Source organism: Culex quinquefasciatus, chromosome 3 (genome assembly GCF_015732765.1).
Source record: "Culex quinquefasciatus strain JHB chromosome 3, VPISU_Cqui_1.0_pri_paternal, whole genome shotgun sequence".
In the NCBI taxonomy this organism is placed as follows: Eukaryota; Metazoa; Arthropoda; class Insecta; order Diptera; family Culicidae; genus Culex; species Culex quinquefasciatus.
The window spans coordinates 1,470,441-1,488,322 of NC_051863.1; the positions used below are offsets into that span (position 1 = coordinate 1,470,441).

Below are 17,882 nucleotides of genomic sequence, written 5' to 3' on the forward strand. Positions count from 1 at the left end.
GTAAAACATATTCTGATACCAATTATTCTTTCCCATAATTTCATAGCCGGCCGGATATTAAGCAAAAGGCCAGATTGTACCACAACGAAGGGTTTAAAAATTTTTATTCGTATTTTTTTAAATCGTATTTTTCGCTGTTAAAATTAATGTACCGAGAACCTTTTTTTTGTCATCATAAAGTTGAATAAACGTTTAATAAATTCTACTAAATATTTATTTAAATTTTTCAAATTAAAATAAAATATTCAATCAGCCTTTAAGCTAACAATCATTTCTACACAATCTGTAAGTCTAGATCGACCCTTAAAACAATCGACAAGGGGTTGAAAGTCAGCCCAGGTCTGTGTGTGAATGTGTCTGCGTGCTTCATGTTAATTTTTATCGATTTTCACCCAACCAAGGCAGGATAGGAGACTCCTTTGTGTACGCTGAAACGGCGCATGTGCCATTTTCCCAACAAGTCACGTTCTTCAACCCCCTGGCCCGGCCGCGGCCACCAATACTAGTTCAACAAGGTACGAGCTCTATGCTAGGAACGGGACTACTCTGGCACTGTTTGCGAGCCTAATTTCCATCAACTCAGAATGTGTTTTGTAATAAATTACTGAATGTACCCCGGGGGTTGAAGCAAAAAAAAAAAAAAAACTTGAGCTCGAATGTGTGTGTGAAAATGAGATTTTTATACGAAAGAACCAAAGGGGAGGCGTGGTGTGGTGGCGGGTTTTGCCGGCCGGTTTCTTTTTCTTCTTTTTCTCATTTTTATTGGCCAACAACCCCTCGGCGTCATCGGCATGTACATCCACCCCGACGACAGAAGGGGCTTTTAAATTTATGTTTATGCCAGAAACAGGTACCGCTCGTTGCTTTGGGCGTTCTCGGGCTGTCGATTTGATAAGGGAAGAAAAACGTGTAACCCGGGGCCGGATCGCGTGATAGACGTCGGTTCGGGAGGTTTACAACCCTCCGGAGGATAGGAGATTTAATTTTCTATGCCATTTGGACGAAAGCGTTGGAAAGATTGGAGGGCCAATTTTGGCCATTTTCCGAGCACCAGATGGCGAATTTTGATACTTCAGAAATTTTCATCGATTCATCTTCAAAGATTCAACAAAACTAAATTTCCTCAACTCAGTTTAAGTAGTATGTTGATAAAAAATTATCCTGGTTGAGTAAATTTTGTGTAAAACATATTCTGATACCAATTTTTCTTTCCCATAATTTCATAGCCGGCCGGATATTCGTAAGCACACATTTAAAATATGAAATTAAGATTTGAAGATAACTCATTAAAATCTAAAATATACATGAAAGTTTGATACAAACTATAAATTTTCTCATAATTTCATAGCCGGCCTTCGGATTATTAGATTGGCCGACTTGTCAAATTGTGGTTTCAAAGTATTTTACCAAAATTTTAAATTTGCTTAAAATTCATAAATGAAATTTCAATGAAGCTTGAAAAAGTAATCTGAAAACCAGTTATTTTGTTTACTTTTCTTACAAAATTAACCATCTCCAGGAAAATCCTGCATCGATTTTCCTTCCTTACTGATTCCTTCATCTTGCCACGGCTTCGCGGTTTGTTCGTTTGGGGATGGGCCGGCTGTGCTACTGCGCATGTGTTGAATTTTCTCTTCTTTTTTTGCAACCCCCTCAAGCGGGAAATTCGGCAAATCTGCATCTCCTGTATGTACCACACCCAAAATTTTCACTACAAACGCTACACGAAAGAGGGGAGAAAATATTGAAACAAGAATTTACTTTTTGCTTGATTTTCGTTTTTATTTACGCATATATTTAACTAGTTTTTGTACTCGGTGTTCAGTCTTATCAGTTTGTTTTGTTATTAGTTAAAAAAATTCCTAGAATTAGATTCCAGAAAGTCACAGCCTTTTCCTGTCCTCGACACCCTTTTTGATTTTTTTTTTGCAATAACTTTTTCGTCATTTCATGCTCTAGTGAGCTGGGTTATTTTACGATTTTATATATTTTTTTCATTTGCTTTGATTTGTAATTACGGAAAAAACTCTGAACACATGACGAAAAAATCAAGACAACAAACTTATGTGGTTTTGTTTTTTGGTAATCATGGAACAACAAATCAATAACAAAACATGTGAAATGTACCTGGAAAAAAGTGAGAAACGTTTGCACTTGCTCGTTTTTTTTTTGCTGAAAATAATTAAAAAATACAAGCTGTTTAACAATTAATCGATAAGACACGTAATTAATGCGCAATTGGGCGTTCAGAAATTAATTAGAACGTAATATTATAAAATTCACAAAGAACTGTGACTGTTATAGATAGACAACAATAAGTGGCGATGAAAATGAAACCGAGAAGAAATGATCAAAAAATACTTTTTTTTTTTTGATAAAATGAACGTTCTAAACATAAACTTAATTATGAATGTTGACTGTGGGGGTGAACTATGTTTTCAAACAGCATGCTAAACAAAATACAAAATGCGCACAAAAATACATTCACGTGTTGGTTGTTTACGGAAAAAAGTTTGAAAAAGTGTAATTCAACAAAAACCATGAAAATGTTATTAAAATAATTGTTAACATAAAACTCTTCTCAGAAGAGCAGAATGGTAAAAGAATGAAGACTACTTCACATAATAAAAACTCATTTTTAACAACTTAAGCATGACCAAATGATTGATCGCAGTAGCCATCGTAACAAGCAGACAGTTCATATGGACGTAACCATGTAGATAAACAAACAGTTCATTTCTTGTTTACGTCCTTTCGAAGTGTCACCTGAGAGATTTTACACGAGTCTACTGTGATTTCAAGCAAAACATTGTAAAAGGACCAAAGACGATGTGTTCGTTTTTGGTTCTTTTATTGTTATTTTGCTCGATTTCTGCTGTGATACGACAAAAATAACATATGAGATAAAATTGTTAGGTGGAAAGCTTGAAATGACAGTAAATAGACAACGGAAAATCCTGAAAACAGGAATAAGAAAGAAAACGTGAAATCATTACTTACCCACAGAAAGATAATAATAAGTAATAAACCAAATGAAATGATTTGCATTTGACTTAGGTATACGCTTACAAAACGATGCTCTAGGTTTGCTGTTGATACTTTTTTTTGGTTGTTGTTGTTTGCTTGGCTTTCACCGTGAATTCCGTGAACTCAAAAAGTCTGACGATACACGCACACACGTACACAAATTCACGGGAACTTAAAAGTGACGGAAACGGAAGTGAACAAATTCGATTGTTTTTGGTTGCTGTTGTTTTTTTTTTTGGAACGGAAGAAGAAGCCGATAAAAACTGATATCAGAACAAAACTGTTGCGATTTTTTGTTTGTTTGTTTTCAATCCTTTTCGATGGATGTTTGTCATCAAAACACAAAATTGGAATGCCTGACCAAAAAAAGGGTGGAGATTTGAGTGGACGAACCAAAAGAAACACATAAAAGTGACGTAAAAACCGACGTTTCGACCCTTGGAAGCGTGTTTTCTTGGTCTTTTTTTTTGGTAATTTGTGTGACTTTGTGTGTGTGTATGTGTGAAGGGGGCAGAATGAGTAAAGTGTATCGTTTTTTACTATTTTGAAGACGGTGAACTTAAAAACCCAATCGGAATACTCCTAAAACAGCACTTACAAACCCAAGAAACAGACGCACAACAAAACTGAGGAAGATAACGCAAAGTAGGCTGATTTCAAATTTAAGCAAAACAATTTAAATGGACGAATTTGCGTTTGTGCTTATTTTTAATGCAAACATTCACTGACGTTGCACTATTTACAAAAGCACATTCGTCCATTAACATTATTTTGTTTAAATTGAACTTTTTCCGCTTTACAGGGCATGATCACAAATATTTTAAAATTAAATTAGATTTTTGGAAACATTTCAGTGTCTTTTTTTTAAAAAAAAGGAAATATTTGCGTATCATACCCTGAAAATGCAGGAAAAAATGGCAACTTTTAAATCAGACAAACTCTCCGTTTTGGGACGCAACAAACGAACTCAAGGAAATGAAGCACACACGCCAAATTGTTGATTGCTGGTCGATACTGTTGCTTGAACTGCTATTTTTGTTGTTGTTAGTGGAAACCAATAAAGGAATAACGGAAAAATAAAATGAAGAAAAATGGACGTAAATTATAAGTTTTTATTGTATTCCATATTTTTTTTTCACTATTTTAATGTTGATTTTCTGTTTTATAATTTTTATATACACAAGAACATATTTGGGAAAATAAAATCATACATTGATTAATTCGAATATAAATAATGACAAATCAAAGCTGTAATTATATACGTTTTGCTTTTGTTTTATCCTAATGTTTTCTTTTTGTTTTTGTCTCTTTCTCTTTTTCTGCAATAAGTTAAAATGTTGTTGTATTGTTTCACTTACATTCAAGATATCTGTCCAGAAGGGGGAACAATAACTGAAGCTACCAAATGTGACAATTATTTCTATAGTTGGTTTCAAATATCAGTATTTTTCCCAGTTTTTTCTTTGCTTAATATTCGAATGTTTTGTTTTGAGAGTCGCTTCGATTTCCTCTTTAAGGTGGTATTACTCTGTGTTTATATAATTGTTCGAAACATTGCTTCCTAGTAAAATACAGTGAAAAACTGTGATTCTGAACAGAAATCAAGCCATCGTTTTTTTTTTTTTGTAATAACAATGTTGGTGGTTTTGGTGATAACTTTCTGCATTTTTTGTTTTGTTTAAATTGCTGATTTTCAGCCAGGGTTTTTTTCTGTTTTCTTCTATTTTAGCGTATTTCTTCAGCATTTGAAGGGGGGACAATCCAGCAAATTGTCTGATTACGAGTACGAGTTGTGTTCAAAACCTGTGTGGGAATGCTATTTTTCACTTAAGCGTTGTTTTTGATCTGTTTGTACTTGTGTGAGTGAGAGTTTGTGATTTTTTCCAAATGATTTTTTTTTCTCAATATATTGTTAGACAACACAATTTGCTGGATTCTCGGGGGACACTTTTTTTGGTTTAAATTATGACCCCATTGTTTTAAGGAACTAGGATGAAAAATTAGCGCCTCGCTTTCAAAATACTCAAATAAACAGAGTACGTTGCGTTTGCTGGCAAAAATTTAAAATGGTCAAACTCAAAAACTCAAAATTGCCAGTGTGTCTGTGCAGTGATAAGAGTGATACACAAATATGCTTACTTGTCTAATGTTTTGCTACCCAAACTATTTGTTTTTAAATAAGTGTGAAAATCTGTTTCAATAAATAAGGTTTCTCTCTGTCCGTTTCGCTCTAAATATATTCTAAGTTGCCTTACGATAATCTAAGCAAAAGCAAGAGTAGAATGGGTAGGTAAAGTAAGATTAAAGGTAGGATAGAAAGAAAAAAAAACATGGTCACATCCTATTGCACACATCACTCTCAATTGTTTCTAACATAAACCCTAAAAATAAAAAAAGAAAAGAAAAAAACACACGAAAAAGAAAAAGAGAAATTAAGACGAAAATAAAAATAAAATAAAAATACAATGCTTATAAATAATATAAATAAAGTATGAACCCATATGAAACTTATAAATAAAACCATTTGGTAGAAAGAAAATTTCTGTAAGACTAAGCTATCAATAGCAAAATCTTGTTTCGATTTTTTTTCCACCAAATGGCGAAATGATAAAAATATATTAAATGTAAGCTGAATAATTGAATGGACGAAAACAACAATAAATAAACTGAAAAAATAAAGGCCTTGTGCCTACGAAACAATAATATAAAGAAAAAGAAAATTACATTTTGTGATTTTACGCACGCGATTTTGCCTGTGTGTGTGTGTTTCCTGCTACAACTTAAGAGTAAGAATAAAGCAAACAAAAATTGAATGACGTTAAAAAGAACAGATTTGTCGAATTGTGATCATTTGTTTAGTTTTTGAATACTGTCAAACCTGAAGCAAATAATGATTTCCGTGTCAGATTATCTTTTCTTCTTCAAATCTTTCGAAAATCAAAAATGGTAGCACTAAAAACGAAAGAAACCAAAACAAACGAAATAATACAATAAACGTATAAACAAGTGAAAGAACGTATGAAAAGAAGAACAGAACAAAACAAAGTAAACGCAAAAAGAACTGAAATAAAACAGAAGAACAAATGTGAGAGCGCAAAAAATAAAAAAGAGCATCTCCTTTGCTCTCTGGCTCTGGGTGCATGTCGCTGTCAAATGTCAAAAGGGAAGAGATGCCTTTCTTCACGCGCGAGCCTGCTGAGATCCGCGCGTGCAAATTTGCAACAAGAGTCGTGGGAATAAGTAAAGTTGAGAACTAAAAATATACGCGGCAGCGGCACGGGTTGCTGCGCCGCAGGTTAAAACTTCGAGCCGAAATATTTGCACTTGTGTCAACGCATTCTTAAAGTAGTTTTTTTTGTTTTTGTTCTTGTTTTGCTCTTATCACAGTTTTATGGAATAGATTCGGGTGTTGGGGTGTTGTTGTTGTTTTTTTTAAATTAATAGAACGGTTCCATGAAACTTTTCGCTTGTTTTTTAAGTACCAACCGTAGGCCGTTTCCAAGCGCCGTACTGTTGGCAACGACTAGAAATTACGAAAGTTTTTGTTTTGTGTAGATTTAAATGCAAAGCAATGTTACTTTAAAATGAATAAATATTGTTTTATAAATTAAGCTGAGGACGAACAATTAAGGAATTGAAATGATGTTAACCTTAAGATTAATATCATTTTTGTTTCAGAGAGAAAAGAAGTGGGAGTATTTTTGTTTTGTGTATATCAAATAGCTGGTTTTACGTTCACCTTAAAAATTACTGTGCGAAAGTTTTATGCATCTGTTTGCCGCTTATACCGTTGGTTATCTCCATTTAGTGTTGTGTGAATATCTTGATAAATGTACCTTTTTATTCGCTTTGCGGCTTGTTGATAATACTTTACTTCCAATGGTCGCAAACTTTTCCAGAAAGCTGCTCAAAATTATTTAGTTTTCTCAACAAAAAAAAAAACACAGACAACATAAATCGTAGTCAGTGGTGGGTTTCAGCACGTGTATTCCATTTTAAGTTTGTCTCTTTTTTTGTATAAAAAGTCTATTAAAAGTCCTCGGACTGTTGATTTGAAAAAAAAATTAGCCATAAAAACTGTTGGCATAAAACAAAACATTAATGCTTTGTAACAAATTGAATTTCTTCCCAACTTTGAGTGATAAAAACCCAGTAATTCAACTTTGTCATTTCATTCTTTCTATATTCTTCTAAGTACGTTTCATTTGTCGTTTGTTTTGTGTCTCTTTCGATTTGCGCGTTTAGTTTTGTTTCACAGTGTAAAGGAATGACTCTCCACAGAATATCTCAATTTGACTAAATGACTCTGCTTCCATTCTTTTTTTTTTTTTGTGAGTGGGATTCTCCTCTACGTTTAACCACGTTAAGTTTTATACTAGAATGAGATCTCTTTGCTTGTTGCATGCACATACTTGCGGTTATTCATTTCATTATTTGCTTTCATGTAGTTGAAATTACAATGTTTATATTTTTGCTTTACTTTCAGCAAATAGTTTGCTTTTCTTACACATTAACCGTCGGTTACCACATTGTTTTTGCTTTTTTAAATAAATTAGTTGTAAAAATAAATAAAATTTTCCTAAAATATTACTTTAATCATACTATCTTGTATCGTCTCTCATCATAGCTTTTTTGCTTGCCTGTTATGCTCTGCCATATTTAGACAAATGGCTGCTCGTGATAGCTGTACGTGGATGTGTGATGAAAGAAAACTGTGTGTCGTGACATTGGTATGTAATAGTTTGCATGTTTTCTTTTTAAATAAATATTGCAGTACCACTTTCACTGTTGTAACACTCAGCGAAAATGCACATCCTCCTTGGTTTTGTTTTAGCTTTAATAGTTCTTTCAATACGTGTGTATTAGTGACCAAGGGGCTTGTGGGACATTTATGACTATAGCGTAAAAGATCCTATGCTGTCTAATATGCTTTTGTAAAAATTTCTTTTTCTTTTGACTAGAATTTCGTGTTTCTTTCAGTTTTTTTTTAAATCCAGCAGACATTCTTGGCATGTCTGCTGTTGTTACTTATTGATCGTCGTTTTCGTCGTGTCAACGAGCTTTGTCAAGCTTGTGTGTTGGTTGGATTTGTTAACTAGCCTCCTACCAGCTCCTTCAGGAAGCCCCATCAAAAATGGTTTCCTTTCCTTTTTTCCACCGTAAAATCTTGAACTTAATCGGATCTAATTCAAATTTCTGTATAATTTGCGTAAAGCCAACTAGATTGAAGACATTTCAAAAATTCGCAGCAGAGCATCTCCTCTATTATACTCTGATCTCATCACACGTTATCATCACTTTTCCAGCTGCTCATTCTATTTAAGTGTCGGGCTGCCTTAGAAGAGGAAGAATACGACGAAACGAAACACTGAATTAGTCGCCTGTGTGTGACGGAGCCGGAAAGAGAACATGTGCTAGTTGGCAATAGGTTTGGAAACTTGCTCAAGAGCGCCAACAAGAGATGATTAGCGGATGTGCTGCGAGCAAGTAAGAGCAAGCGTAAAGATGTGATTGCTTAAAACGTGAATGCATAAATGTATATAATATGTAATCCAACAAGGAGAAATTGTACGTTACTACGGATCATGTATAGATAGAGAGAGAGAGAGAAGGAGGGAAGTGCACACATACTTGTTTCCAGCTCAGTGCTGTCTGCCTGTCTGCTGCGTATTTTTGTTTGATGTCATCTATCTCTCTGGCTTTGGACACGTGTCAGTGTGTGTTAGAGCTGAGCGTCGAGTTGAGGGGGTGAGTTGTGTGATTTTCACGACACTGGCTTTGATCTTCCGCATGCGCTCAGCTCAGCTCGCGCGCGCGTTTTGTATGAAAAGTCGGAAAAATTCAAACTCCTCGGAACGCACCCTCGCGTCGTCGTTGCATCGAATGTCGGCACCCTCCACAACAAGCTCGCAATTGGTAATATTTAGTATGTGTCTGTGTGTTTGTATATGTATATGGTTGCTTTTACGTGCGTGTGTGAGTGAAATATTGCACCGTTGTATTTGCTCACTCACTCAAAACTCTCTTTCGATTTACTCACAAGGGGGTGTGGATGGTGGATGACCATTACTGCCGCGCAAGGGGGTAGCGTCCTGAGGCGCTTGATTTACTTCCTACAATGATCTTTAATGATCGCCCAATCCGGAGCTGGAAATCAAAATGTCAGCGTCAGAAAAAATTGGCAAATAGCTCATCGTTACATTAGTTTGTCATTTCTGGAGCGTATAAAGAATGAATGTGGGGGGAGAAATTTGAATTAGGATCACTGTGCCGCGGCCGCCCAATGTTGGGTAGACGGCAGACAGACAGAAAAAGTTGGATATTTTTAGCAGATTGAAAATTATTTCAAGAGCTTCAACACGCGTCCATCTCATGTTGTTTGATGTGTTAGTTGTGAGTTTTTTTTTGTGTGGAAAGGAGAAAGAAATCTGTTAGGTTATAAATTAGGGAAATTACTTTGATTTGTTGGTCTTGAAGCTGACTTGTAACACCCGCTGTCCTAGGGTGTACCCGTTGAGCGATCGGATCGCCAGCATGGCCTCCTCGTAATTGGTCATCGTGACGAATCCGTAGCCCTTGCACTGGTTCGTGGCGGAGTCTTTGATGATCTTGACGTTCTGAACGGCACCGAACGGGCCAAACAGCTGCCACAGCGTGTTTTCCTCAGTTTCCGGAGCGAGATTGTAGATGAAGATGCTCCAGCCGCCCGACGGTGCGACCGCGCCAAGTCCGTTGGTTGGGGCCGTCGGCAACATCATGTCCAGCACTTCGCCACCCATCGGCGAGAAACGAGCTAATCCCTTGTTGATCGGATGATGAATGGCACCCAGCCGGCGTGTCAACTGCGGGTTCAGGAAAGTTGGCAGCGCCGGTTGCACAATCTTAGCGGTCGAGTTTTGTCCGGGAGTGTTGGAGAACTTGACCGTAATCGGGTCGGTCAATCCCTTCGGGGTCGTTCCGTTCAGTGCAGCAATAGCCCGTTCAGCTTCCTTGCGCTGATCGAAACGAATGAACCCAACACCCTTTGGCTTATCATTGCCATCCTGTACCAACACACGGCTCGTAATAATCTCTCCGTACGGTCGGAAGATAATCTCCAACTCTTCTTGGGTGATGGTTTTGGGCAGACCCGAGATGTACAGATTTGCACCCTTGATGCCCTCCGAGCTGGGTCTGGCAAAGGACACCTTCAGAACCTTGTTCTGCAGGCGCAACCCGTTCAGCACATTCACCGCCTGTTCAGCATCCTGAGACCGGTGGAAGTTCACAAAGCCGTAACCCAAACTCTGTCCCTTCGGTTGACCCGGGTAGATGACGTTCTTGTCCCGAACCAGCTTGACGCTTTCTACCTCCCCCACCGAAGAGAAAAGACTACGGATCTCCTCCTCAGTCATTGTTTGTGGGAGGTAGTTCACGATCAGGTTGGTGCGTGCGTTGTCCGATCCGGATGACGCTGCAGTGGTGTTCTGCTGCGATTCGCCATTTTGTTTTTGTAGATCTTGTACGGCTGCTAACACTTTGTTGGTCATGATTGAAGTGGTAATTTTGAGGCTGTACTTTTACCCTGCTTTCACAATTAAAATTTGCTTTGGAGGCGTGCTGTTAACAAACACACACACGCTCACGCACGCAGCAATTCACCAAACACTTCCAAATTTAGACGAACTTTTTCCTCACTCAGCGTCGCTTGATCTGCACCTTCTTCGTTTACCAAATGTCACACACTGTCAGAATCGAGAACTTCACTTCCGAAGAGAGCGAGGAGTCCGCACAACTGATCGATGCAACGAACAAAAGCGTTATCAACAGTAGGCCGGAATCGACCTGTTTTGGTTACTTTTTCCGTTTGTGGCGAGAAAATTCCAGCCAGCAAAAAAAAAATCAATTTTTGCCTATTCTTTCTCTTTTGCTCTTTCACCGAAATGTACCGACCGAGGAAAATTTTCTTCTTCCTTCACTCCACTTTTGCAGGCCGACGTCGTATATAGATGTGTTTGTGAGAGAGAGTGTTGGCTAGATGTGCGAATGTGGTTGTCTGGGATCTGGAACTATACTGTGCTAGAACAAGGAGCTGCTTCTGCCTTTTGAACTAGGTTCTTTTCACGACCAGAGCACAACCGTGGCACTACGCTGATGACGATACAATGATTTCGTAATGCCGAATCGGGCCTGCTTTTATAGACTCGGGCGCGGTAGAGGTAGTCGCGTGACTGATTTTTGACACATGCTGAGTTTGTTTGGCACGTCCTGTTGTTGCACGACAAATTCCTGTTCGAATTGTATTTCAAATGAACGGTTGGGGCTACACTTATTTATTCTTCGTTATTCAAATTAGATTCGCCTTAATATTGTGAGTGGTAGAGGAAATTAGTTTGTTTTACCTGGTTAAAGCATAGTACGCACTCAAACGCGTATTCAAACGCTCGACTTCCGGAAAATTTTGAATATTTGATTTAGATATGCCGGGAACCGTGGTGTAGGGGTAAGCATGATTGCCTCTCACCCAGTCGGTCTGGGTTTGGTCCCGGACGGTTCCGGTGGTATTTTTCGAGACGAGATTTGTCTGATCACGCCTTCCGTCGGACGGGGAAGTAAATGTTGGCCCCGATCTAACCTAGAGGTTAGGTCGTTAGCTCAGTCCAGGTGTAGGAGTCGTCTTCCTAGGTCCTGCCACGGTGGAGTCGCTGGTAAGCAGTTGGACTCACAATGCAAAGGTCGTCAGTTCGAATCACGGGGTGGAAGGAAGCTCAAGTTTTAAAAAGAGGTTTGCAATTGTCTCAACAATCAAACCTTCGGACATCTAGTTTCGAGTAGGAATCTCGCAATCGAGAACGCCAAGCCAATGCTGTAGAGCGAATATTTTGATTTGAAGGAAAGATTTAGTTGCCTTATTGTTCACTTATTATTGAACCAAAATAGTCCTTTAAGTCTATACGAACATGTGGAACTCCTAAAGCACTACGTTTGTTAAAGCAAACCATCATAAAAATGGTAAAACCTCAGGTAAAACGGTTAAAAAGGAAGCCTGAGAACTAGTTTTGATCACTTATATCATAAAAAATAGTAAAAAAAAACTATAAATAAGATGTTGTATTTTAATTTTTTTTTATGCATACGTACAAAGGGTTATTATACACAGAAATTTGAAGTTAATTTTACGACTCAATTTGAAACTGTTTTGCTCATTATTTAAATCTAATGTTACTTTTTTTATATTTTGACCCTTGCTCTGATTTGCATAGTCCTGTCATCAGGGGTGACATTGGGTCTGGGGGGTGAGATTGGGTCATACAAATTTCAGCATTTTTGTATTACCCATTTTCACACCCCCAACTAATATTACTCCTGATGACGGTATTAAAAAATGTTGCGTTCGGAGTTTGCCGAGGAGTTTGCACACAAAGAGTGTAACCTGCTTATTAGCTCATTCACTTTGTTTTGCTTGAATTATTTTCTAAATTCTAGCAAAATAATGCCTTAGTGGGTTTGTAATTTGGTTTGTAATCAAAGATTGTATCTTGTTCACGATAGAGAATGTCTGACATAAAAGGGATACGCTTGTTGTTTGCAAACCTATTACGGCCTTTTTCATTATTTTGCTAGATTTTTTTTTAATTTTATTATTTCGACCTTTTTAGTTTCGACCCTGATAGCGGAACCCTCTAACGAAAAGTGACAGTGACAGTTCGTTCCTGTTCCTGCGCTGCTGTTGGTAAACACAAGTGCGAAAGTAAGCTCGTGAGTGCGAAAACATCGTGCAGTTTTGAATTTCATCGGGTGCCAAAGCATCAAATTTGTTCAGGTAGGTTGCATTCGGTGTTTTACAACATAACACGATGTATTAATAATAACTCTGTTTTTCAGCACAATGAATTTCCTGCGACAAACGTTGAGCGTGACGAAAACGCTTGCCAGTGAAGGTAAGTACCGCACCGGTGTTGGTTGTGTAATACTGTGTGTTGAACTGATACAAGATAAGATCTCGCCAAAAAATAGTTAAACATATGGTTTTATCAGGAGTTTTCTTTTCGGCAGAACTAGACATTGTTATTAGTACTTATCTACAATTTCAGTATGTTTTTATGTGTTATTATTCTATAGTCTGCCGCAGTCATTGAATTTAAAGCTGTCTCATGCGCCTGTTTCTGTATCTCTCAAATTTGTGCAATACAGCATTGGGTTCCTGAAATCGAAACCATTGCGTAAAAAAACATTAATCAGGTTGCAGGTTGCTTATCCGCCCTTTTCCCATGTTCCTCCAGATTTTTGCAACTTCATTGTGAAACTACCTACTATTACTGTCATTCTCGAATGACAAAACACCTACCTTTCTTCATCAAATATAACAGAATTGATAAGAAATACTTTTCGATACAAGGACTGAAAAGTACTACTTTTCGCGAATCAACTTTTCAGCACTTATATTGAATAGTATTTTTTTCAATATCATTTTGAAATGAACGGTGAATTGACTAAACATATCTGGAGTTTTTTTTTTTTTTGAAAAGGTCCAATCAACCAAATTTTCAGTTTTTGCTTTTTGGGTGTTTTTTAATACAAGGCGGTCGAGTTGCGGCTGAGGACAAAAGCAAAGGCCAGCAGAGCCAACCAAGACCCCTACACAATCCCCCTTCCCTTCCCACGCCTTGTCTTTAACATCGGCCTGCTCGGGGTTAGTAGGGAAGGGACTAACCCCGAGTAGGCCGCGGGTAATCGGCTCCCCTCCCACTAACATTTACACACAAGATCCTCTGTAACTATTAAGTCAAATGTAATTACAAAAGCCGACTCGGTCCTAATCAGGTCCCAGTACCGAAAAGGACCTAATAAAAAAAATTTTACGAAAAAAAAAACTCAAGGCGGTTTCAAAAACACCCAAAAACTAAAAAAAAATTTGAATTTCGCTCAGCTTCTGGTACAAAATATGGGAAGATGGTTTTTATGCATCTTCCAACCAACCAATGATTGGAATTGCTTTCTGGGGGTCTTGTGATAATACGAGCGATAATTTGAGAGAATTCTTTTGAAGAAATTTTCAATTTCTCTGCCGGCGTCAGTAGTGATCAGCATGATATTAGGGACCTTTAAAAATTGTGAAGGGGTGATGATTCCTACTTTTCATCTGTGGTCCACGGAGCAATTTTTGGGGGTCCAGGTCAATAACACAGTAGCATCTACGGGTAGACACCAATGCTATGCTAAAACCGTGGAAGAAGGAACTTGGAAGGGAATTTTCCAATTAACAAATGATTGTAAATGCTTTCTTTGAGTCTTGGAAACATGTTCCTGTTATAATACGAGCGAATATTTGAGAGAATTCTTTAAAAAAATTGAAATTCTAAAATATTAGATTTTTACGAATTTTGCTCAACTTCTGGAACAAATTCCTAGAAGATGGAACTTTGAATGCATCTGGATATTCTTTCTAAGAGTCATAACGAAGCTCTTTTATTTTTTGTTTGACTTTCATATAGAAATGCTGAAAAATAATAACGCAGGCCAAGGATTGATACCTAAGAGCATGCAATGGCACTGACCTTGTTGCGTGCTCTTCGGTTGACGTCCACGTAAGGAACATCCTGGAAGGAGCGTAACTAACTACATCCGTAGTTCTGTTAGATCATCCGAATTATCTTGATCAGAACAGTATAGCTCTGGTTCCTTGCGAGTGTCCTATTTTCTTACCTCCACGTTGGCTTGGTTTTCATGATGACCTAGCTGGTGGCCTGTGAAACGGATCGTAAACCTTTGACCACCGCGGGTCAGAGTCGAGACGGCTAAAAGAAAGGGGCGCAACAATGTAGGAAAGGGAAGTAATTTGTGATTGTAGACGGTATTGTTTTGATTCGCAGTATGTTGAGTCAACTGCTGTGGATGTACCTGAAACATCGCACAACGGGGTTTCTCTTCTTTCCGTTTTTATCTACCATTAGAGAGCCTGGAGCTTGTTAGAGAACGGACGTCTCAGGCCTGAAGTGCCAATCGAGGCGCGGAAGCTGTCAAGCGGAGGTGCCTATCGAGCAAAATCCTTTGTCTTTTGCTCGATTGGTACCTCCGTTTGAAAGTTCTCGTGCTTCGATTGGTGCTTTTGGTTTGAGGTGTCCGTCCTCTAATAGGTTCCAGGCTCTCTATCTACCATCTATATTCTGTTTATTTTGTTTCACTGATTCTCTAACACGCCTTCTGTTTATTATCGTCCATTTGTTTTCGATTTTATTTTCTTGATTCTCTTATTTCTCAACGCTTTTCCACTCTGTTTACTAATTGATGCTGCTGTAACAAACTGTCTGTTTTCCCTTAATTTGGTAGCGATGTCTTTATCTACTTCATTAATTACTATCTTTCTTTTACTATTGATTCTTCAATAATATATTTCTTTCACTGTTCATTGTTTTCAATCTTCACCCTTTTCTTTAAAACAAGTGAGGTTTGAGCCCTTACTCAATTTTTAATGATCAAAGAATCAACAGAAATATTACTATTGTACTTTTGAAAAACTTTTATAAGATGCTTAGGACCAAAAATTGTAACAAAACACCGCGACAAAAGAAATAGCAACATATAAACACGACTCAACACTAGGAAAGATATCAGGAGAAAACAATACACAGTAAAATAACAACTAGTTTTTGAATTCAAACTAAAAATAAAACAGTTTTTTGCTTTAATGAAAGTTGTTAGGCACACTATAAATGGTTAGGCGCTTATAGTTACATCAAACCCTACGTAATGTACCACCCCCGGCCGAGTTAAAATGCGTAACCGGAAAAGAAGGTGTGCATGCCTGGCACGAACACTCAAAGCGTGTTCTAGCGTGTTGCTCGTACTGACTCAGAGCAAGGGTGAGATGTAGGTGTAAGGGCAGTGCGTGTTCGTCGGGAACCTAGTGCATAAGATCGGTCAAGGTCCGTTCTTACACTGAAAATTGCGAATTGCGAATTGCGAATTGCGAATTGCGAATTGCGAATTGCGAAATGCTGAAAAATAATAACAGAACATCTATCGTAGTGTTATTAGAATTCAATATTTTCTTGTTTTGATATTAATGCATTTTTTCGTGGCGCTGTGGTTAGCGGCTTCGGCTGCCGATCCCTAAGTTGCTATGGGGCGCGTGTTCGATTCCCGCCTTATCCTCCTGGCCTTCTATCGGATGGGGAAGTAAAACTTTGGTCCAATTGCGTGAAAGAGGTTTTGAGTGACTCACCACACATAACCTTCGGACGCCTAGAAATGAGCAGGAACTTGCAACAGAGGCCACAAAAGACCCGGGGGTCGTTAAAAAGGATTGCTTTGCTTTTTTTGCATTTTTTTAAAGATAATCTTTTTTAAGTCGAAGTAGCAGGCCAAGTGCGAATGATTCTGATGATACCTCTTCAGTTGACGCTCAGGCGAGGAACATCCTGGAAGGAGCGTCACTGACTACGTCCGCAGTCCTGTTAGATCATTTCTTGATCGAGACAGTATAGCTCTGGTTCCTTGCAAGTGTCCTATTTTCTTACCTCCACGTTGGCTTGGTTTTCATGATGACCTAGCTGGTGGCCTGTGGAAACGGATCGTAAACCTTTGACCACCGCGGGTCAAAGTCGAGACGGCTAATAGAAAGGGGCGCGACAATGTGGGAAAGGGAAGTTATTTGTGATTGTAGACGGTATTTTTTTGATTCGCAGTATGTTGAGTCAACTGCTGTGGATGTACCTGAAACATCGCACAACGGGGTTTCTCTTCTTTCCATTTCATCTACCACCTATCTTCTGTTTATTTTGTTTCACTGATTTTCTTACGCGGCTTCTGTTAACTCCATTTGATTTCGATTTTACTCATTTGATTCTCTTATTTCTCAACGCTTTTCCACTCTATTTTACCAACTGATGCTGCTGTAACAAACTGTCTGTTTTTCCTTAATTTGGCAGCGATGTCAATATTGTTTATCTTTATTTATCTATTTGAATAATTTTTCGTCTGCCCTATAAATTGCATTTAATACAATCTAAGCTTGTTTGTTACCTCTTTTTATTAACTATTGTTAATTTCATTATCTACTTAATAAATTACTATCTTTCTTTTACTATTGATTCTTCAAATAGTATATTTCTTTCACTGTCCATTGTTTTCAATCTTCACCCTTTTCTTCAAACAAATGAGGTTCGAACCCTTACTCAATTTTTGGAATGATCAAAGAATTAACACAAATATTACTATTGTACTTTTGAAAAACTTTTCTAAAATGCTTAGGACCAAAATATTGTAACAAAACACCGCGACAAAATTGCTATTTCTTTATAAACACGACTCAACACTAGGAAAGATTTCAGGAGAAAACAATACACAGTAAATAACAATTAGTTTTTGAACTCAAACTAAAAATATAACAGTTTTTGCTTTAATGAAAGTTGATAGGCACACTATAAATGGTTAGGCGCTTATACTTACATCAAACCCTACGTAATGTACCACCCCCGGCCGAGTTAAAATGCGTAACCGGAAAAGAAGGTGTGCATGCCTGGCACGAACACTCAAAGCGTGTTCTAGCGTGCTGCTCGTACTGACTCAGAGCAAGGGTGAGATGTAGGTGTAAGGGCAGTGCGTGTTCGTCGGGAACCTGGGGCATAAGATCGGTCAAGGCCCGTTCTTACACTGAAAATTGCGAATTGCGATAATCTTTTTTAAGTCGAAGTAGGTTTTTGAGCAGGTTAGAATAAGAAGATTTTTTTCAGCACGAGTCTTACATTAATCCAACGAGGTTTCACCGAGTATTTGTTTTCCGTCTTAATAGTTTTCCAGGCAAGTGCTGAATGGTTGAGCTTCTCAACATTCAAATTATTACATAAAATTACTTTTGGGCCATTTGGCAAATT

At 37.9% G+C, this 17,882-nt stretch overlaps 2 protein-coding genes across 5 annotated transcripts in view; one reads left to right on the top strand and one right to left on the bottom strand.

Moving 5' to 3' along the window:
- Positions 1-1,997: 1,997 nt before the first annotated feature.
- On the bottom strand, positions 1,998-11,166 carry LOC6040495 (protein elav). 4 transcript variants are annotated; one of them, XR_005278141.1, is made up of 3 exons: positions 9,484-11,166; positions 9,068-9,174; positions 1,998-5,408 (listed from the first exon to the last, which is right to left on the bottom strand). XR_005278141.1 is itself a non-coding variant. In XM_038259161.1 (2 exons), exons 1-2 carry the CDS (start codon positions 10,554-10,556, stop codon positions 9,153-9,155), a joined length of 1,095 nt encoding a protein of 364 aa, XP_038115089.1. In that variant the 5' UTR covers positions 10,557-11,166; the 3' UTR covers positions 1,998-9,152. The 4 variants fall into 4 exon arrangements, 1 of the variants encoding a protein (XP_038115089.1); XR_005278140.1 differs by having other exon boundaries at positions 8,659-9,174; XR_005278139.1 differs by having other exon boundaries at positions 1,998-8,362; positions 8,659-9,174.
- A 1,518-nt stretch (positions 11,167-12,684) lies between these two features.
- The window catches only part of LOC6040499 (40S ribosomal protein S12, mitochondrial), a 31,973-nt gene continuing 26,775 nt past the window's right edge, over positions 12,685-17,882 (top strand). Inside the window, exons 1-2 of the mRNA XM_038259270.1 lie at positions 12,685-12,829; positions 12,892-12,947. Of these exons, the coding sequence (XP_038115198.1) occupies positions 12,896-12,947 (52 nt within the window). The 5' untranslated portion in view covers positions 12,685-12,829; positions 12,892-12,895. The remainder of the gene's footprint in view (positions 12,830-12,891; positions 12,948-17,882) is intronic.